At 42.0% G+C, this 20,339-nt stretch overlaps 1 protein-coding gene across 1 annotated transcript in view; it reads right to left on the bottom strand.

Annotated features, from left to right (window-relative positions):
* LOC310951319 (microtubule cross-linking factor 2-like) overlaps positions 1–13,507 on the bottom strand; it is a gene marked incomplete at its 5' end in the record, with an annotated part of 98,818 nt that extends 85,311 nt beyond the window's left edge. The window contains 3 exons of the mRNA XM_083919480.1: positions 7,019–7,141; positions 7,348–7,449; positions 12,530–13,507. Coding sequence (XP_083775606.1) covers positions 7,019–7,141; positions 7,348–7,449; positions 12,530–13,507 — 1,203 coding nt within the window. The remainder of the gene's footprint in view (positions 1–7,018; positions 7,142–7,347; positions 7,450–12,529) is intronic.
* Between the last annotated feature and the right edge of the window lie 6,832 nt (positions 13,508–20,339).

Raw genomic sequence — 20,339 nt, 5'->3', positions numbered from 1 at the left:
ATCTGATGCTGAATCTGACAGGAACACTCCCTCAATCTGAACTTTTATTTACCTCAGCACTCTACAGCGGCTCAGTCCTGCATGTCGTTGATCAAAACACACACTGGGGCTTCATGTTGGGGGATGATGACTCCACTGAATCTGAAGGGAAACTGAGGTTTTCTCATGGTCAACCTTGGAGGTGTCTATATAGTTTTTTTAATGAGCTATGAAATGTGCTTACAATGTTCCGTAGAACTTGTAGAATTATCGACTGCCTGCTGTTTAGCTCGAAGGGAGTACTGCATTATCAGCTCGTAGATGTGCAGACGTGTGGTTTTTTTTAAATCTTTCACAATCCCACACCAAAGTAGACTAATGCTCTGTCTCCTAATTACTGATCAGACGGATTGGATTACATTTTATGTGGCAACACAATAACAAATTAGCAAAGTCTTACTGTAAGATAGAGAACCACTTCTGCACAGTGGGGAAAAATGTATTCGTATATTTTTACTTAAAAATAAACAATAAACTTGACTTTTATCACTCCAGAGTTTATGTGATGCTCTGTAAATCCGATTCATATGGTAGCTGTGTGTATGGTTCTGGTGGGGAGAATGGAGACGATGGTTTTCAGTGTAGTGTTTCAGTTGTGGAGTATTGACAAAATGATTTACTTTTTTAAGGGTTCTTTTAAACTTGCAAATGCTGTCTCGCTTTACTTTTCACCCTTTTTCTAACTTGGTATTGGCAGTGGTTAAAGAAGAATTCAAAACTTTTTTTCTTTCTGAAGTAAAACTATTGATAGTCAAGGAGTTCCCGAGACAGAGTTCATGAGAATGGGATGACAACGTGAAAATATAATGTTTCCGGCTACAGCTTTTGACCTATTTTATTCTTAAAGCCACCAGCCTGTATAACACACAGCTTAATACAGCTTAAATCTCTTAGCTGGTCACTTGCACTTTTATATCTGTATCTGTTTTATTTGCCTTTATTTTTTTTGTCTCATGTTATTATCTGGTGGACTCGTGTTTGTTTTTTACCTTGGATTTGATGATGTCTGGAGCACTGGACCAAACAAATTTCCCTGTATGGGCTGATAAAGTTCATCTGAATCCAAGTCATCATTTGATAATAAGAAACAGCTTTACGGGGGTGGTAGTACCCCCAACTGCTCGGGGCGCCGGTCACTGGCAGCCCCCTCGCTCTAACATCTCTCCATTGGTTGCATGTATATAGTTCCTGTCTGAGCATGTGTGTGTATTTCGAGCCTGTGTGTGTGTGTAAAAAATAATAGAGTGAAAATTGAATTTCCCCATCCGCGGGACTAATAAAGGAATTCTTCTTCTTCTACAGTCATCATATCCCAGTTTGTCAAATATGTACCAGTATCCATAATATAGGTAGGTACAAACTCCATTCCCACCCATTGATCACTAATGTAGCTTCTCTCTTGCCCAGTTTGATTTGATCCTATATTCAAAGATTATCAGCTGTATAAATACTACTGAATATGAGAGAACAGTGTTTATATTTCATTTATGTTTAATCAGAAGGATTACAGGATGTTGTGAGGAACTCTGAGGTTGCCCTGGTGTTGATGTTTAGTGTTGATGCTGCTGACCTTCTTGACTTTCGTCCAACGCTCTGGCCTCTCATCACCCGTTCAGAGGATGTTACAGCAAAAGTAATCTGCTCTGTGCCTATTTATAAGACCATTATGTGTGGAAGAGAGTGTGAAACAGTGGTGTGACATCTGTTCCAGCACAGGCTGTGATCCATCTATCTTTGGATAACGAGAGAAGAGAAAGAGGGAGGGACAGAGGGCGGAGGAATGAGATGCATTCCCACAATCCTTGGCTTGTCATTTGGCAGTTGGCAGTGTGATCTCACCTCCAATATCATGCATGTATTAGGGCGTACTTACATACATACATACATACATCCAGTGGTGTAGATACAGTACTTGATATCATAGCAGTGGTAGTAGTACTCAAACTTGATATGGCTAATTACGGTTATCTCTCAGTTATCTTTTCAAGTAATTGGTCAGTCAATTAAATGTCAGAAAATTGTGCAAAAGGTCCATAACTGGCTCACAGGCGATGGGGGGGATGACTTCATAATACTTGTTTTTTGGTTTGACCAACAGTCCAAACAATATTAATAATAATAAAATACGAAATGATATAAAACCGAGAAAAAAAACGCAAATAATAACATTTGAGAGTCTTAACAGAAAAATATGTACATATAATACTGTACGAGCTTACTTAACTTATACGTTCTGCAGAGCTGTAAAAACTATAATGGTAGAAATAATCAGTATATGTAACAAAATTAGTAGTGGTACTTTGTTCAATACTGACACATCACACACACACACAGAAACCACAGTTCATTGGGAACAGGGATGTTATTAATGGTGCTTATGGAAACTGTACTTCATACAGTGTGTGCATGACACAGTGCATGGAGTGGGGCTTGGGATATGTGTGTGTGCGTGCGTTCTAACAAAATAAGAACTCAACTGAAAAACAATTTTCTCTCTCGTTCACCCACACACACACACACTCACATTATAATATATGGAGATGAGGCTGGGAGCTGGCTTCAGATAAATGTACCGGATACTGCTGCTTCCAAGCTCGCAACACACACACACACACACACACACACACACACACACACACACACACACACACACACACACACACACACACACACACACACACACACACACACACACACACACACACACACACACACACACACACACACACACACACACACACACACACACACACACACACACACACACACACACACACACACACACACACACACACACACACACACACACACACACACACACACACACACACACACACACACACACACACACACACACACACACACACACACTGCTGCTTCCAAGCTCTAATCTAATGACTGTGTGTCATTACACACACACTATAGTACAGAGATGGTATGGCCATGGGGAAGGGTGGTGGACTATGTCAAATAATTACATTCACTGTACATATTATGTTTACATTAACTAATAACACAGATGTACTGGTGACACTTTATTATAGAGGCACCATAAAGCTGTCCTGGTGTACAGTGACTGCTGTAGTGCTCTGAGGTCTCTCCTTATTTGGGCAGCTAGCTATGCTTAACACATCCTAGACCGCTGTCTATACTGAAGACACAGATGAAAACGATATCTATCTTCTCACTGAACATCTGGTGAGCATATTTTCAAAACTGTAGGATATACTTTTAGCAAGCGAACACATTTTGTCACTTAAAAGAGCTGAGATCATAAGTGTCGGAAAGTTTATGGTCGGCCCTTCAAGGCAAATGCACGACTGCTTCTCTCTGGAGATAGGGTGAAGAGCAACTGTCGTGTTGACATCATGAGAATCCTAACAACTATTTCCTCTGTGTGTGTGTCCAGATGTCTGTAGCCTATGGGAATGAGAGAAGTCGGTGAGAAGGACAGGAAATGATGTCAGACATTCTCATGGAGACTCTGACAGCTGTATATTAACACACTTACACACACACACGAGTCAGATGCAAGCCGACACACATGATTTTTAAAACAACACAAAGAAGAGCATTTGACCTAGATAAGAGATGTTTTTGTCACGTAATATTCATTTGAGAAGCATTTCAACAAACACACTGTCTTTCTGTTTCTCCATCTGTCTTCACCACTCACACCAGCCCCCGTATTCTCCCTGGAGGAGCACTTAAAGTCACGGGACCAAAAAGACAGACAGGGAACAGCAGAGTGAAGGACAAACAAAGTTTAAGTGAGCAAAACGAGGGTGTGAGAGAGTTCATGTGTGTGTTCCAGTGTTCCAGTTTAAGCGTGTGTGTGTGTGTGTGTGTGTGTGTGTGTGTGTGTGTGTGTGTGTGTGTGTGTGTGTGTGTCTGTGTCTGTGTGTCTGTGTCTGTGTGTCTGTGTGTATAACTTACAAATTTGTGTGCATTTGCATGCTGAGTGAGTTAAGCCAATTTCTTTTGTAAAGCAGCTCAGTCTCGTGCAGCTCAGCGAGTCAAGGTCAAGTTGGACCATGAAGTTCAACACTCACTGGGCATGTCCAACAGCAGTACTTACAACTATATTTGTCTCACAAGGGCATTCATTGTTTTTCACTTATCGTAATCACCAACTTACTGGCTTTTTACCCGAACTTCTTTTCTCCCCACTTTCTATTATATGAAGCATTTTCTGATAAGGATTTATTCCAAGTTCATTTATTGTAAAGTCTGGCTAACAGTGTCTTTTTTCCAGCAGGATACAAAGGACATCAAATTAAAGTGAAAATCAGTGAATCACTTTTTTTAAAGCCATTGTATTTCAGTAAATTTAAGTAACACATAATCACAAAACCTAATAAACAATGAGCATTACATGTATGCTAAATGTTCCTTCTATGTCACACTGTATCCAGCTTTTCTGCAGACATTCGCGGTATTCACACCTAAATGGTTAAAGTCAGTGGTTCCCATTTTTTTTGCTCAGTACCCTTTAATACAAGGAAACGTATTCTTGCAACCTCATTTACAGGTTGCATATGCCTATGATCTGTTGGCAGTTAATGCAAAGAAGGATGATTCCCTTATCATATTTGAGCAACTTTAGAGGTAAGTGTTCTTCTCAAATAATTATCAGGGCATTCAGAAAATAGCACTTGTTTATAGTCATTGTCTTTTTTTATTTTTTTTAAAGCTGGTTAAGTTATTTTCCACTAGAGCTGAATCAGCGTTGAGTCACAGAGGCAGGAGTGAGTGTCTGTTTTTATAAGGCTAATGCGAAAGCCACAAGAATAAACAGATGAGTGACTGGGAGAGGCCCGCAAAAGAGAAGCTTATACGGGATTATTACACACACTCAAACACACAGACACACACACACACTCAGACACACACATACACAGTCAGACACACACAAGTAACTTGAGCTTCAGTTTGCAGTCTTTGGCTCTGGCGGCAAGACGACACAATCATTCATGTGTTGTGAGAGCGGTAGGGTTTGTCTCCCTGCAGTGTATAGTTTTATGACCTGTCTTTCAGGGTTCTTACACATTTTCCGAAGTCAAATTCATGCACTTTTCAAGTATTTCAAGGTGCATTATTTTCCAGCGCCTTATAGCTGTGGAAAACTACACATTTGAGTACAAAACGAGTCATTTTTTAATGCAAAAAATGCTGTTTTCAGTCTCTCAGATATGCAGAAGTTATTTTTTCTGTTATATCATATTTTGTCATCACATAAAACATAGAATTCAAGCAGTTTCAAGCACTTTATTCAAAATCCAAGCACTTTCCAAAAATGCAAAGAGCAGGTTTCGTACGTTTGCTGGGAATCCTTGAAAACACCACACTAAGATTCAAGTGTTTTCAAGGATTCCCAGTGTCCGTATGAACCCTGCTCTTTTCTAATGCAACCAACAGATGAGACTTTTTTTTCTCTATCATTTCTGACCTCACTCCCCGACTCCTTATTTCAGTGCTCCCATTGGCTATTAAGATTTAAATTCAAGTCAGAGCTCCATTCACATCAACTAACCCTTGTTTTCCCCGCTTCGATTTTTTTAAAAGTTTCTCTCTATCTTTTGCATTTCTCTTTTTTCCATGTTTACCTCCCTGCTTCAACTTCCCTCTCTGATTGGTTTATTTGAATTTTCAAAAAATTGACCAACCCCCTTTTTTTCCACCCTCAGACACACAGGATGTACGCTCATCCCATTCCCCACTTCCTTCCTTCCTTCCTTCCCTCCTTCCTTCCTTCCTTCTTCCAAAACAGCCAGATGGTGAGACAGCAGCGGAGAGACAGACAGCAACAGCCGGCAGAGAGCCCTCGGAGAGTGACATCACAGTCTCACTCTCACACACTCTCTTTCTCTTTGAGGGTATAAAGGCCTCATTGTATCCTCTATCACATGGAAAAATGTTGGCGGAACGCTGTGAATTTGACTGAGTGTATGGTCCATGGTCAGTGTGACAAAACACACACGCAGAAGCTTTACCCTAGACTCGGTGTGTTTGTGTATAACTGGCCTTTATCACTTCATCAGGGATTCCTGAAGCGACTGGGATGACTGGTGGTTATGCATAGACTACTGTTAAGGACGCTTATAAAAGAACATGCTGTCTATATGTACATTTATTGCATTCTGTGTGCGTGTGCGTGTGCGTGTGCGTGTGTGTCATTTTAAACAAGAACATTCCTTAGACACATTAGAGGAAGTCTGACCTCACCGCGCTCTTGTGACTTCAACAGTGTGAAGGAAAAGGGTCATAAGAACTGTCTCGAAATACATAAACCATCCAAAAACCAACACAGTGTGTGTGTGTAACAACAATCAGACATATTTAAGGTCCCTAAACCTTGTGATTCCTTGTGAATTTTGATCTCTTGTTTTTGAGTTAAGTCTGGTTATGTCAGACCGGTAAACCATGGAGAATATTTTTGATCTTTTTTGTTTGTTGTGGTCTATCGCTTCATTTGCATACAGACACAATCCGCGAATGGCTTTGCTAAGTAGAAGTGGGAGGCAAAAGGTGTGATCTAATTAAGCTTAAAGTTCAGTCCACCATGAGCCTGGGCTGAAGTTGTCACAAGCTTCAGGGCTAACCCCCTTCACTTTAATCAGGTTGCAAGCAAGACACAGAAACCTGGCTTGGGCAATTGTTAACCGACTAAAGCGAGACGTCCAACAGTAGAACAAAACAAACAGGTGAGAGAGTGACAGCTTAGGCAGATTCAGAAAGACATCAAAACATTATTTTTTTCTTTTTCATTAATAATAAAGATGTCCAAGTTGTCTGGTGCACAGGAGCCTGTTCCTATCCACTGAGTTCTCGACCGCAGCCGAGACGATGTCTGCCTCAGCCCAGGTTGAAAGACGATTTGTATGTAACGTTTTGAATAATCGAAAACAGACTTTAGAACATCTTCCACCAAGAGCTTCACTTTGCCATATCAATCACTCTCAAACACGTTGACACTTACTTTGACGTCTTGCTCCAGCGTTCTTATCAGTTCTCCATCCACCTGCCCTGTTTGGGCCACGCGGAGAGAGCGTCGTTCTGCCTTCCTCAGCCGGTACTGCAGGATGCGGCACGTCTTATTTGCCTGAGAAACAGAAGCAGTGTGAGTGGATGAAGTCATGTGTCATCTGTCTACGTCCTCTTAGATGCACCTGGCCTTGTGTAGCACCCATTCCCCAAAGATACATGCTCTGCTTAATACATTTAAAGTTTCAAAACAGGATATCACAAAAAAATTAGAACTGAGGTTGAATAAGTATACATTAAGTCGTTCTGTCCGCCCAGTTATACCTGCTCAAGCTGTTGCCGTAGATCCTGCAGCTGGTAGACGTCATCCTCCATGTACATGTCCCTCATCTCAAGCATCTCAGACCTCAACTCCTCCATCTCATCCTGGAGAAAATGAAGGAGAGAGAGTGTATAAGTGCATCTGTCCTTTAAAAGTTACTACTCGGATATCAACCTGCAGGGAGAAGAGCCGTTATGAGACTTTGAGACCTGAGTGTAACTTCCAAGGGCTGACAGCATTATGTGCACATGGGCCATAAAGAGAATCCTTTTTTGTTTATTATAGCTTAAAGCACATTTGTCATAAATGCAAGACAATCATCATCAAAACATCCTCATCTATTAACCTTGTTCATAATCCATCCCATAAATCGCTGCTCGCTGTCATTAGCCACCACATGTTCGTCTTCATCATCCTTCATTATCAGGGCAGCCATAACAACAATTAGAGTCTTTTTAACATGAACAGCTGTGTAATATTCTCTCAAGTCAGGTAAAAGGGGTCATCAGAAATGGAGATCTACACGTTGTAAGTAGCAGAATGGCCCACTGAGTAATATAATATGTTTCTGTATTGATTCTCTTTTCTCTCTCCCAGAAGGTCAAAGGTCAGGTTATCAGATTACCTTAGATGAGACTCTTAACAGTCCCTGCAGGGAAAAAATGAGGGCAAAGGAAAGGAAATTCCAACACTCTCAAAATATGAAGTATCTAAGCAAAGGTTTTCAAAAAAAGTATAGGATACCACTCAAAGATGAGCCAGTACATGCTACCAATTTACCAATGACTTATGAAATATTCATTTCAGCCTGACAGCGTGAATTGCATCATCCCTCTGAATCGTATTGAAAGTGCAGCTCTTGTATTTGCGCGTGTGTCTGCACCAAAATCAACCACACCCCACCAGAAGAAGTCTGGGTCGCTGGGCTTGAAGTGACGGCAGGTGGTGTGTTACACAACAGTGTGTTTTCAAGAATGTGTAATGTGGGAGTAGGGGGGGGGGAAATCTGTGAGTGATGTGTAAGCAATATAAGGAAAAGAGTACACGCAGTTGTAGCAGCAGTAGTAATGCTGTCAAAATGTACTACAGGGAGAATGTGGGTCAGATTGTGCAGAGCTCCAACTGCAGCAACAATGAGCTCTGGGGATGTGTGCGTGTGCGTGTGCGTGTGCGTGTGCGGACAGCAAGAAAAGTACATGGACATGGTGTGTTTAGGCTGCTACCACCTACAGTATAAACAATTTGACACACGTATACACGCATCTATGTGTGTGTGTGTGTGTGTGTGTGTGTGTGTGTGTGTGTGTGTGTGTGTGTGTGTGTGTGTGTGTGTGTGTGTGTGTGTGTGTTTGTGTGTGTGTGTGTGTGTGTGTATGTTCTTGTGAAAGAAATTTGTTGATCGAGCTAAAATAGACTGCAGCAAGAAGCAATCTGCACAACACTGACCAATGTGCTAGACATCTGCAGTACAGAGAGAGGAGGCATGGATGAAATGAAAAATGAGAAGAAAGAGAAGTTAAGGAAAAGAAAAGAAAGGAAAGGAAAGCCTAAGAATAATCACATAAAGGAAGGTAAGGAAGGACACTAAAGGAAAGATGATAATATAAGGAAAGGGGAGGAGAGGAGAGGAAAAAGATATATAGAAGGGAAAGAGAGGAAAAGACACAAAAAGAAAGGAAAGAAACAGAAAGAACAGAGGGAAAGGAAAGAGAAAGAAAGAAAATGACAGAAGAGAAAATGGAAGCAAATGACAGGCGAGAGGAAAGGGGAAGAGATAGAAAAAAAACAGGGAGGGGAAGAAAACAGAGCGTAAAAGAAATGTAGACGGGACGACATCAGAGCGTGAGAATGTGAGGACACGAAACAAGGGAATTACAAGTTAATGTGGCGAGAGACTGAGAGACTGAGAGACAGAGAGAGAGAGAGAGAGGTGGTCCACTGACCTGCTTTACACAGCTAACTAAAGAAAACAGTGAAGATGGTTTGTGTCATGGGAGCAACCAGCCAGTCAGCAGACTGAATCAACCAATGAGATGTCAGATATGAGTGAGCCAGACTGGTCAATGTTAGAAATCAGAGCTCACGCACATCATCTCTGGTGATAATGGTTTACTGTAGGACAGAACCAGGCCGGCTATTTCTCCCTGCTTCCAGTGTTCGTGCTAAGCTACACTAACCAGCTACTGGCTGTATTTATATTGACTATAAAGACGTGAGAGTGATATTGATTTTCTAATCTAACTCTTAGCAAGCAAAAGGAAATTTCCCAAAATGTCGAATTATTCCTTTTTAAGACATGACATTTACATGCTGCTTAATTATACAAGCAGTGGATTTGGATGGCTTTCATGTTTGTTTAACTTCACAGCGCCACTGAGACTACAGAAGAAAGACACATTGACATGATATCTGTTACATATCTGTCACATGTAGCGTACTATAACTGAAAGAAATCTTGTGTTTTTATAATATCAGCATACCAGTGAAGGAAGACAGCCTTAAATCAGCATGGGTATGAAGCATTTAATAGGAGTTGATCAGTCGTCTATTCAAAACTAAGTCCCACGTCTTCAAGATTCAGAGAATTGCCTCAATACAATTCAGGAGAATAAATTGCCAGGCAGGCGATACGTACAATTTGATCAGAGGATATTAAGCGACTTAACCGTTTAGCCTGCACAAATGCTCAGCTGTTAGCTTAAATTGTAGTCACAGGACAGACATTCCCAAAAGGTTAAAAGGCCCATCTTTGTGACTGTGTTCAGCTGTAACAAAAGGCCAGCAGTAAAGACCTACGTGTAGTTTATCATGTCCAATCGCAGCGTGTAGATCCGAATGATAGTTGAATTAATTGTTGAGGTTCCTACTGAGTGACAGATGTTCAACAAGGTGTGTAGATGGGACAGCCAAGCAAACTGCTGCTAGCATGTCACCTTAAAATACTGTATGTTCTGGCTGCAGGAAAGTAGTAAGTATGGCTGCAGGTACGGTGTCTGGAAGATTTAACTGTTAACCGCTGTGTTCTTTCATAGCTTCAATGGTATTAAATATAAACATCATACACACTAAAATATTATTATTTCATAATTAAAGAGATTCCAACATCTGTTTGGTGTTTTGATCTCCTAAATACAGACCTAATGAGAAACCGTAGCTGCAGTCAACAGACAGTCAGCATTATTGATATGCGCTACATGAAGCCACAGTTGTAGACAGACAGACCTTTAATTCAGTCATGCTAAAGCACGGCACGTCTGGGCCGAGTGTGGGTGCCCCCTTAGTGTGCACTGACAGAGAAAAAGGATGAACATTGTGGGTGGAAATAGAGAGAAGGAGTTGGAGCGTGTAGATTAGAAGCTGGACAAAAAAACAAACATCAGACACAGAGAGAAAGATTGAGGGGGAGCCTGACACAACAGCAGCATGTTGTTTTCATCCTCTGATTACTAACCAGGTGTTCCTCGCAGCTGCAACAACAGACACAGCCCCACTCACCACACTGCCGGGCATCCCATGAGACTTTGGGGTGGTCTAATAAGGAAGCTCCGTTATATATATTCATATACTGTCCTATATATTCAAGCAGCAGCTCTGTGTGAACCTACTATATGTGTGGGTATGCATATATAAACGTACGTGCGTGTGTGTGTGTGTGTGTGTGTGTGTGTGTGTGTGTGTGTGTGTGTGTGTGTGTGTGTGTGTGTGTGTGTGTGTGACGGCAGGGATTTGCATCCTATTAACATCTGAAAAGACTTCAATTAATCATGATTTCCGACAGACAGCACGTGAAATCAGAGTTAGAACGACAGCTGATGATTAATTCTGTGTAGGAGACATCAAATATTGAAAAATATCTTCAGAACTCAATGTTTCCCAAATCCTCACAATTGTGAAGCTGGAATCAGCAAATGCTTGATATTTTTACTTCATAAATAGCTTCAATGAACACTAATTAGGGCTTCAAAACATTATGAAGCAATAATCACAATTAGTTTGCTGGCTAGTATAAATAAAATTGATAATATGGTGAATTATATCATGAACATCAAGATTACTATAGTACTTTCAGAACAGTTGTGTTTTATGTCAAAGGCATTATGGCTTGTGTTTACAAGAGCAGCAAGTTGGCTAAAAGTATTCTTCTTTGTGTGGAGCCATCTACAGGAAGGTCCACCAAGACTCTACATTCTCCAATGAACAGTTTTGCAGGACTCCCTGAGAAGAGATGAGGTGTTCCTCCTGTTTGAAGTGTTGCTAATCAATCACCCTCCACAATCAATCTCTGACAATTATTGGCTTGTATGGTAACTGCCAGTTAGAGCTTAGGGACATGGTAATATAATTGATCCCTCCCCTAATCAATCACCCTCAAGGCTGTATGGCACCGTTTGACCTGTGGGAGCTGGTAGATGCCTTTAGTATCACAGTCTCATGACGTGCTATCCCACTGTGACTCCATGTGATGATGAGGATGTTGCAGTGATGCACTGAGATGTTGTTTTGAGTGTTGAGGTTTGGGGTTTGATTGGACACATTTGGGTAGAACTGCTGTCAAATTTACAGAATACATGATTTTGACCATTTCATGCAATATCTTGGTAAATTGGCAGCCAGACAGAGAGAAAGGATGCAGGCTTCAGAGACTGACAACCCCACAGGCTGTTATGTAAGATTACATCCTCACCTCCACCATGTGAGCTGAGGGGGGGTGGGGCAACTGACAACACTGACAGGCAAATTATGCTGAAAAGCCACTATCTGCCCAAAACACTACATCCACACGTCGAACTTGCAGCAGGCTCTTTCCTCCACTTTGCACATGCAGATATCCCATTTAAAACATGTCCTTCTGAGGTTGCAAGGCTGCATGTTTTGTGCTGCTGAGGACTATAGTCATAACATCATAATCATCATCATCCTTGTATGTAGTGTGTAGCCTTGGGTGGCATCCAAATGCATCTCTACACACTGGGAACCATGCCAGAGTGGACTGGTAAGTAAGCCCAACAGACTTATATAATAAAACACCATGATTCTGACAGAAGGGGAGATTGTTTTCCTTGCATCTTCATAATAATCGAACAAGTTATTCTATAAAACATGCTCTCTTTCATTAAACACTATACCCATGGGGAATCTTTACCACACATTCACACTTGGGAATACAGGCTATGTTGCACTTACTTTAAGGTAATCATTCTCAGATCTAAGCTCCTCAATTTCCCGAACAAACTCCTCATGCATGCCGTCCATAAACTCCTCTGTGAGGTCTGAGAAAGCCAGAGATGTGCTGGCAGGCACCCTGCTGTCAAACGAGGTGGCCGAGCGCTCCTCCCCGGGGGATATGCTCCCTTCCCCGGTATCCACGCCCAGGGAGAGCCGGTCCTTGGCGGAGCAGGTGGTCTTAGCCGCGGCTTGTTGGAGAGCTCTGTCGGCCGACACGCCATCCCTGAGCGGCTTGTCTCCGTCCGGCCCACCGCCCCTGCTACTCCTCGATTCGGCGTCGCTGCTCACAGCGTCCGCGGAGAGCTTGTTTTCCTCAGAGGCACAGTCCGAGAGCTCGGAGCTACTGTCGGTCGGGGAGAGCTTGCCGGTGGCGCAGCCGGAGTCCTTGGATAAATCGTCGGATCCAATGCTGGCGTCCGACACCTTCCTCCGTCCCCCGGTGCTCTTGGCCGCCTTGGCCGTTTTAGACAACGCGGCGGAAGAAGAGTGTTTTCCCACCGCTTTACTACCACCGATCTTCTCCGCTTTGCCGTCCTTTCCCGCAAGACTTCCCACGGGGCTGCGCCTGGAAATGCGGCTACCCAGGTGGATGGCTCCCGGTTTGACGCTGAGGGTCGGGGTCCCGATCCCTCCACGGATCTTGGTGAGTGACCAACCGGGCACATCCTTGGGTCTGGCCGGGGATGGAGCCCGGTTTATCTTCTTCTTCTCGCCCGGAGGCTGAGGGGACACCGTCGCAGAGAACCCCGCGGTTTCAGGCCGGGGGTTCGGCTGCTGCTGCCCGGGCGCCGCGTGTTGCGTCTGCCCGCTGTCCGAGCCCTCCGTCCCGCCTCCGCTTTCCATCTTCTGCCGGAGATGGAGTCTCCGTTCCTTGGGCGAGGCGAAGACGAGGTGAGTCGGAGAGTTATGTACATCAACCTCCTTTGTTTTTGTCATTCATTCCGTTTAGGCCGAAACAAGAAAAAACTGAAACGAAACCTCCTATTTGGGGAAACCGGAGGCAGAAGTTGGTGTGAGAATAAACAACTGCAGAGCAACACAAAAGGAGGGGATCCTCGCTTCAGCCACAATGAGAGCTCATTTAGTGCAACAAGAAGCAGGAAGTGGAGTCCAAAAAAACCTGCGGAAACGCAACGTACAATCCCGTTTTCAAAATGTAAACGATTCCGCTTTGTTCTGATGGATCCTCGCCTCCTCTCTTCAGAATATCCGTCTGGATGACATGCACTAGCCGGTTCCTGCTCAGAGGAGTTGTGAGTGTGGACAGAGAGGCAGTGTGGAGGTTGGTCTACCCCTCCTTCCCCCTTTCTCCGCCCAGATAACGGAGATGTAGCCCTGGAGGAGAGAGGGAATGTCATTTCTGCAGCTCTCTGTCGCCACCATTGCAGACTTGCCAATTAGAAGAACAGGAGTAGGCAAAATAAAATCATGTGGATGCTCTAAAAAGATGCACGAAGAGCAGGATTCACCATGCATCGAAAATATATCCAATGATAAAATGGGACAGGTGCAATTGCATTTAAAATGCACTTAATTTTCAAGTACAGGTCAGCGTGTGAAAAACAATAATGTGTGGGAGTCAGGAACCACTCCCCCAAAGTGACACTATCCATTTCCTAATTGTGCAAGACCCCTCCTCACCATCTTGCTGCACACTGGATGCTTTTGTTAGGATATTTTATTATTATGGATAGATTTAAACGGTTTGTAATCAAATATTGGAGCACAGGAGTTGTAACCTGAGCTAATTTGCAACTCAAGTCCTTCAAAGGGCTTTCCTAAAATGCTCAAGACCTGTTTTACCCTCTGAAAGGTTTTGTTGCCGTTCATTTTTGCACAGTAGACTACGAAATCCGATTCCATTCAATTCAGTTAAACCCTATTTATAAGAGCAGTTGCATGCAGCAGCTTGTCAACATGATCAACACACATGAGAAGAGAGAAGACACTGTTATTAACACAATTGACAAAACAATCAGGGTTTATAGGCTTAAAAACACATGTGGAATTAGTAATCAATAGATACATTTTGTAAGCAAACATAAAACATTATGGTTCCCGCAGAAGGAGACAATTTTGCAGTCAACATGACACTTGATTTGGTTTGGCAAAGGTCTCCCTCTTGTAATTCAATTGTGATAATTTATTTTTATTGTTCAAAGTAGGATATTTACTGCCCTTGCTGCCTTCTGTTGAGCTCTGCACCCTGCCACTCACAGGATAAAATAACATACTTTAAATTAATAACCTCCTTTTTTCTCTCAGTCTCAGGATAAATTAACTTTTTTTAAATGAATAACCTCCTTTACTTTCAATGCATTACAATACACTCATTAATAAGATGTTATTTTCCATCAAATGTACTTAATCCCCAATGAAAAATGTTATCCTAATGATATCTCTATATGCAATTTTTCTGAATAGACATACATTTCTGTATCAATCATGATTAATTCACCTTGTGGGATTCTGTGTGCACATGGTGACACAGTAGAGTAAGTCTCATGTTATCTCTCTCTCTCTCTCTCTCTCTCTCTCTCTCTCTCTCTCTCTCTCTCTCTCTCTCTCTCACCAAATAAAGCTAAACGGAGGGGTATACTACAGGTTAACCCTGCTGGAACATCATGGTGTACAAATCAATTTATCAGGATCTTAAATGAACCAGACATACTAAATGTCTGCAGGGACAGGTGATCCCTCTCGGTGCTGTTCCCCAACCAGGCGGTGATGCTGCCTGTCAGGACGCTCTCTGTGGTGCAGGTGTAGAAAGTCTTTAGCACCTTGAGGGCCTGAAGTCTGGTAGAGATGCTCACTGGCTTTCTTCACACAGGCACTGATGTGAGAGGACCACGATGATTCCTCTCACCGATGTATCTGAAGCTGTCCTGACATTCAAAGAAGCTTGTTATCAAAGGTTATCAGAGGAGATTAATGAACAGGTCACCCCAAGTGTTTCATCAGCAAACCTGATGATGTCAATATCCATGCTAGAGGCTCTTAGGTGATTCTTCGAGTTAAACAGTATCAGAATGGGGTTTATTCCCAAGTAGGTTTTTACTTAAGGAATTTCACTTGGTGTTTGGGGCTAAGCCTACAATAAACATATTAAGAGGAAACAGTCAATAACATATTGTTACGTATCTCTGTATTCCTGGGGATAGGTGTCCTTCTCCTGTCTGTTTCCCTGGTGCCTTGCCCATTTAGTCTTTCCAGGTCAGGTCCCATCGAGGTGCACATGGTTGGGTCTGATTACCTGGGAGAGTATTTGGGGATGACGACTGCCAACAGTATTTCTTAGTTATTTTTTGTCAGTTTGCACATTCTCAATGCAACAGTCCATATCACACTACACATAGTTAGCCACCACTTACACTGATCTTTATTTTCTTTGTGACTTAGGGCCTACATCTAATAAATAGATTGAAATGTTTTAACTGTATGGTCTCCCCTTCGTTGTGGTCTGCCGTGAGCCAGGTGATCATAACAATATATATAGAATAGAAATATTTCAATAAAAATATATAAGAATTATAAATTAGGGAGCTCCGGGGTGTGCAGTTAGTGGCAATGTGCTAAAATTCTAACCACAGCATGCTAAAATGCTCACATTGAAAAAAACATGTTGAAGTTTAGCAAGCAAACTTATGCAGCCGAGGATTAACAGAATGCCATTAGTTTTGCAGGTATTTAGTCATAGATGTAGTTAAAGTATTGGAACGTAGGCCTGAATATGATGAAAAGTTAAGGGATTCCCAAAGTGATTACCGTTCCCCCTGAAGGGGACATAAATGCAGATAGATAAGACGTTTCACTAAAAACCAAAAATGCCAGCCTTGTGTTGGCGCTACAAGGACAGTCAAGGGATCCCAAAAGTTATGAGGATTCGTCCTGAATGTTTGTAACAAAATTCATGGCATTCCTTCTAATAGTTGTTGAGACATTCCATTAAAAGCCAACAAATGTCCTGTGTATGAAACAAATATGGCTTCATCTTTTTCTTATCACACATTGCAGAGGACGTTGGAAATAGTGACATCCTGTATATATACCTGATCATACTGTCCCAAAATGTTATGCAACTACATAACCTTGTACAGCATATTTCATGGTACATATATATGCAGAGCAAGTAGGAACCATTAAGTTGATGGATAAAAATGTGTTTCTGCAGTATTTTCCACAAGTGAAAGGGTCATTACGTCATCTCCAGCTGTAACAGATGATTCATTATTAAAGCTAAAAAGCAGAGTGGACCTCGTCCTCTGCTGTCGTCTCTTCCCTAGCTCTAATAATATCCATAATCATGTGTCTCCTCCCTGTGTGTGTTTCCTCAAAGTATGACTGCATACACTCTTTGCACAATAACATGTCATTATAACTCCCAATCCCAGTTGGTAACTTTTATAAGAAGAATATGACTTTTTGTCATATTTCCTAAAACTGTCACTATATAGAGTGCTGAGGGAATGAGTCCTAAAACCCCGAAACTGCCGGTCGGTTACCTCATCTCGGCGTCAGTGGGTTTTTGGTTAGCTGCCTTAAATAAGGTATGGTGGTTAACACAGGCTTAAGACATTTTAATGTTTTGTTCTGCAACATAGAATATGTCAGTAAATATTCCACTCAAAACAGGCGGTTGCTTTAGTGGCTAAATAAGACCACAGACATCATCATGTTGTACACACAAAATCAGTATTGTAATTTTTTGTTTGCCACTTATTTTCTGCAATACCACAAAACCCAATGGAAAAATCCCATGGGTTTTTTTTATTGAGGGAACCACAGCAATGCTAACTTGCGTGTCGGCCTATGAAAATCTGTCATCCCTGCAGTGCTCTGTAGCTGCATGAGAAAGATTATTAAGTCCTCTTCATCCTTCACATCCTCTCTTGGTCGAATAATACCCCGTTATACCCGACTTCAGTTTCACTGATGGCATTCAGCGCCACATCTGCACTAAAGCTATATCCTCTGCCTCTCACTCTACCCTTTCCTCAAACTTAACTGCGACAAATCAGAAATCATCATCACTGGTCCCAAATCATCCCATACCTTCTCCCGCTCCGTTGACGATTTTGATCAACCCCCCTCCTTCGACCAACATATCAAACACATCACCAAAACAATTTTTTGTCCCGTCTCAAAAGCATCACCCGCCTTTGTCGATCCCCTCTCCTTCTCAGCTGCGGAAACCCTCATCCACACATTCATAACTTCCAGACCGGACTAATGCAATAGCCTCCTCTACGGTTAATCCTCAAAAACCCTGCAAGAAACTACAATATATCCAGACTTCTGCTACTCGTCTTGTCACCCACTCCTGAACCTGTGATCACATCACCCACATCCTTCGTAACCTTCACTGGCTCCCCATCCCTGAGCGTATCCACTTCATATTCCTCATCATCATTTCTAAAGCTCTCCACAACCTCGTTCCCCATACGTGTCTGAACTCCTCCACCTCTGCTGACGCTAACCTCCTACTGTCAAGATACAGTGGCAGTTACCAACTTCAACTTTAGTGCAACAGCATCACTATGGATATTGACTTTCGAGTCATGATCTTTTGTCTCTGTTGAGGCTGTTTGTGGAGCTATGACCATCATCACATTAAAGTCTCATCAGAGAACCAAAGCAAGATGTCGATACAGTGTGCAGTGGCAGAATCACACTCTGTGAATGATTTATGAGCCGTAACTCTAGAAGGGCAAACACAGAATTAGAGCAGTTAGAATAGATTTTACCTCTCAGGGATTTGTTATGGATCGGTATAGAAGGTGTTGTTTACATGCACACAAATAATGTGATTGGCAATAATGAGAGTAATGCAGGTTGCTTCATACAGACAAACTTATTATGGTGCCATTAGTCTCTTGGTCCACGTTAAGTACTTACAGTATGTATCACTGTTTGTTTACACTTGCAAGATTATATTGGTCTTTTGAAGAGAGGAACCTGTTCCACATTATTAAAAAAAGAAATAATATTTGCTTAGTCCAGATATTTACTGCACACGTCAGGTAGATTAGTTTTATACACATTTGAGGCAAGTTGGAATACATGTATAGTCTACTCTTTAAGTTAGGTCAAACTTTATTATCCGACCAGGGGGAATTTGGTTGGAGCCAGGTTTACAAATGCACGCATTACAGAAAAAAAACATAATCACATAATATAATGCAACAATCTAGACCAGGGGTCAGAAACCTTAAGCTGTCAAACTTCAGTGCCCATGTGCAGCTGGTGACATAGCCCGATTCAAACTCAAGTGGGCCCGACCAGTAAAATCATTGCATAATAAGCTATAAATAACAACACCTCCTATGAGTGGTGTTTGACCCTTGTTATACTCCTGACTACAGGAGTAGCTGTTCAGAGCATTTCATAATGACTCAGATACTCAGATGGTTTTACACTGGAGGTGATTGAAAGCCCGGTGTGTCTCATACAGATTACAGGGTGTAAAATACATTTCATATCAACATCTGTGGTTTGCAGAAACCTACAATACCAACATTTCTTAATAGTGATGAGTAAGTATACAAGCAGCTTAGCTGAATGGTGTATTCACTCATGGTGAATCAAACTGACAGAAGAGACAGGAAAGAACAACATCTAAGTCAGAGATGTCACTGCACTATTTAATATTTTTTTGCCAAGGAACAAAAATGTTGTAATCACCAAAACATCCCCTTTTGATATCTATGATAATAGACCTTTTTCACAGTAGATATTTTGACTTGTCAAAGCAGGAACAGCACAGGTGTTACTGATTCACAATGGCTCTCGTCTATGCTAATGCAAATCACAACAGTGTGTTAGTGAGCCATCATGGACAATAACAGAACCCTGAAACTGAAGCAGCTAAATGGAATTTCGCCGTCGTTTATTTTGTTATTTACACCTGTGCTTTTCCTACTAGATAAGATTAGATAAGATTAACTTTATTGTCCCACAAGTGAGAAATTTGTCTTGGGCACTTCACCCATGCTGTAGCCATGAAAAACAACATATACAACATGATGACAAAATTACCCTAATGCTGTGTTATACACAACATGGTGCCCCACAGTGCGATCTCAACACATTTCTACTTCTGTGACGTGTAGAAATGTCCTCTGTGAAAACAAACTTGTTCTGCAGAAATCTTCCTGCAGTGATATTACTCAACCCAAGGTCCATGTCATATTACAAGTGTTTTGTTTCACTGCTGTGCATTGTAATTCTATGCTTTATTTGCGCACTTATCAAGGATTCAATTTAATGTGCAAATTGCAATTTGGAGTAGGAGAATGGATCTTTGAATCATTAATGAACAAGCCATCCATTATTGCATAGGGGGGTGGTAAAAGGCATTCATTGAATAATTAAGTAGAAACCCAAGTGCTACACACACAGCCAGTCCCCTACCAATAACCATAAACAAAACATAGGTTAGTGGGGAAAATAATGAAAAAAAACAACCTGTATCAGACCATCAGTATTACAAGTATCTGCAATGTTAATGCCGTTTGATCCTTGCTGGTAGCTCCCAGACAAGCCCAAGAGGTGGCCGGGGTGAAGAGAGGCTACAAAGCTAATCTGCTTTTACACACACACACACACAAACACACACACACACACATACACACACACACACACACACACACACACACACACACACACACACACACACACACACACACACACACACACACACACACACACACACACACACACACACACACACACACACACACACACACACACACACACGTGTTTTTAAAAG

This window comes from Echiichthys vipera, assembly GCF_963691815.1.
Source record: "Echiichthys vipera genome assembly, chromosome: 9".
NCBI lineage: Eukaryota > Metazoa > Chordata > Actinopteri > Perciformes > Trachinidae > Echiichthys > Echiichthys vipera.
Note: the sequence above shows the minus strand (reverse complement) of the source record. Positions and strands in the feature narration are given on the sequence as shown.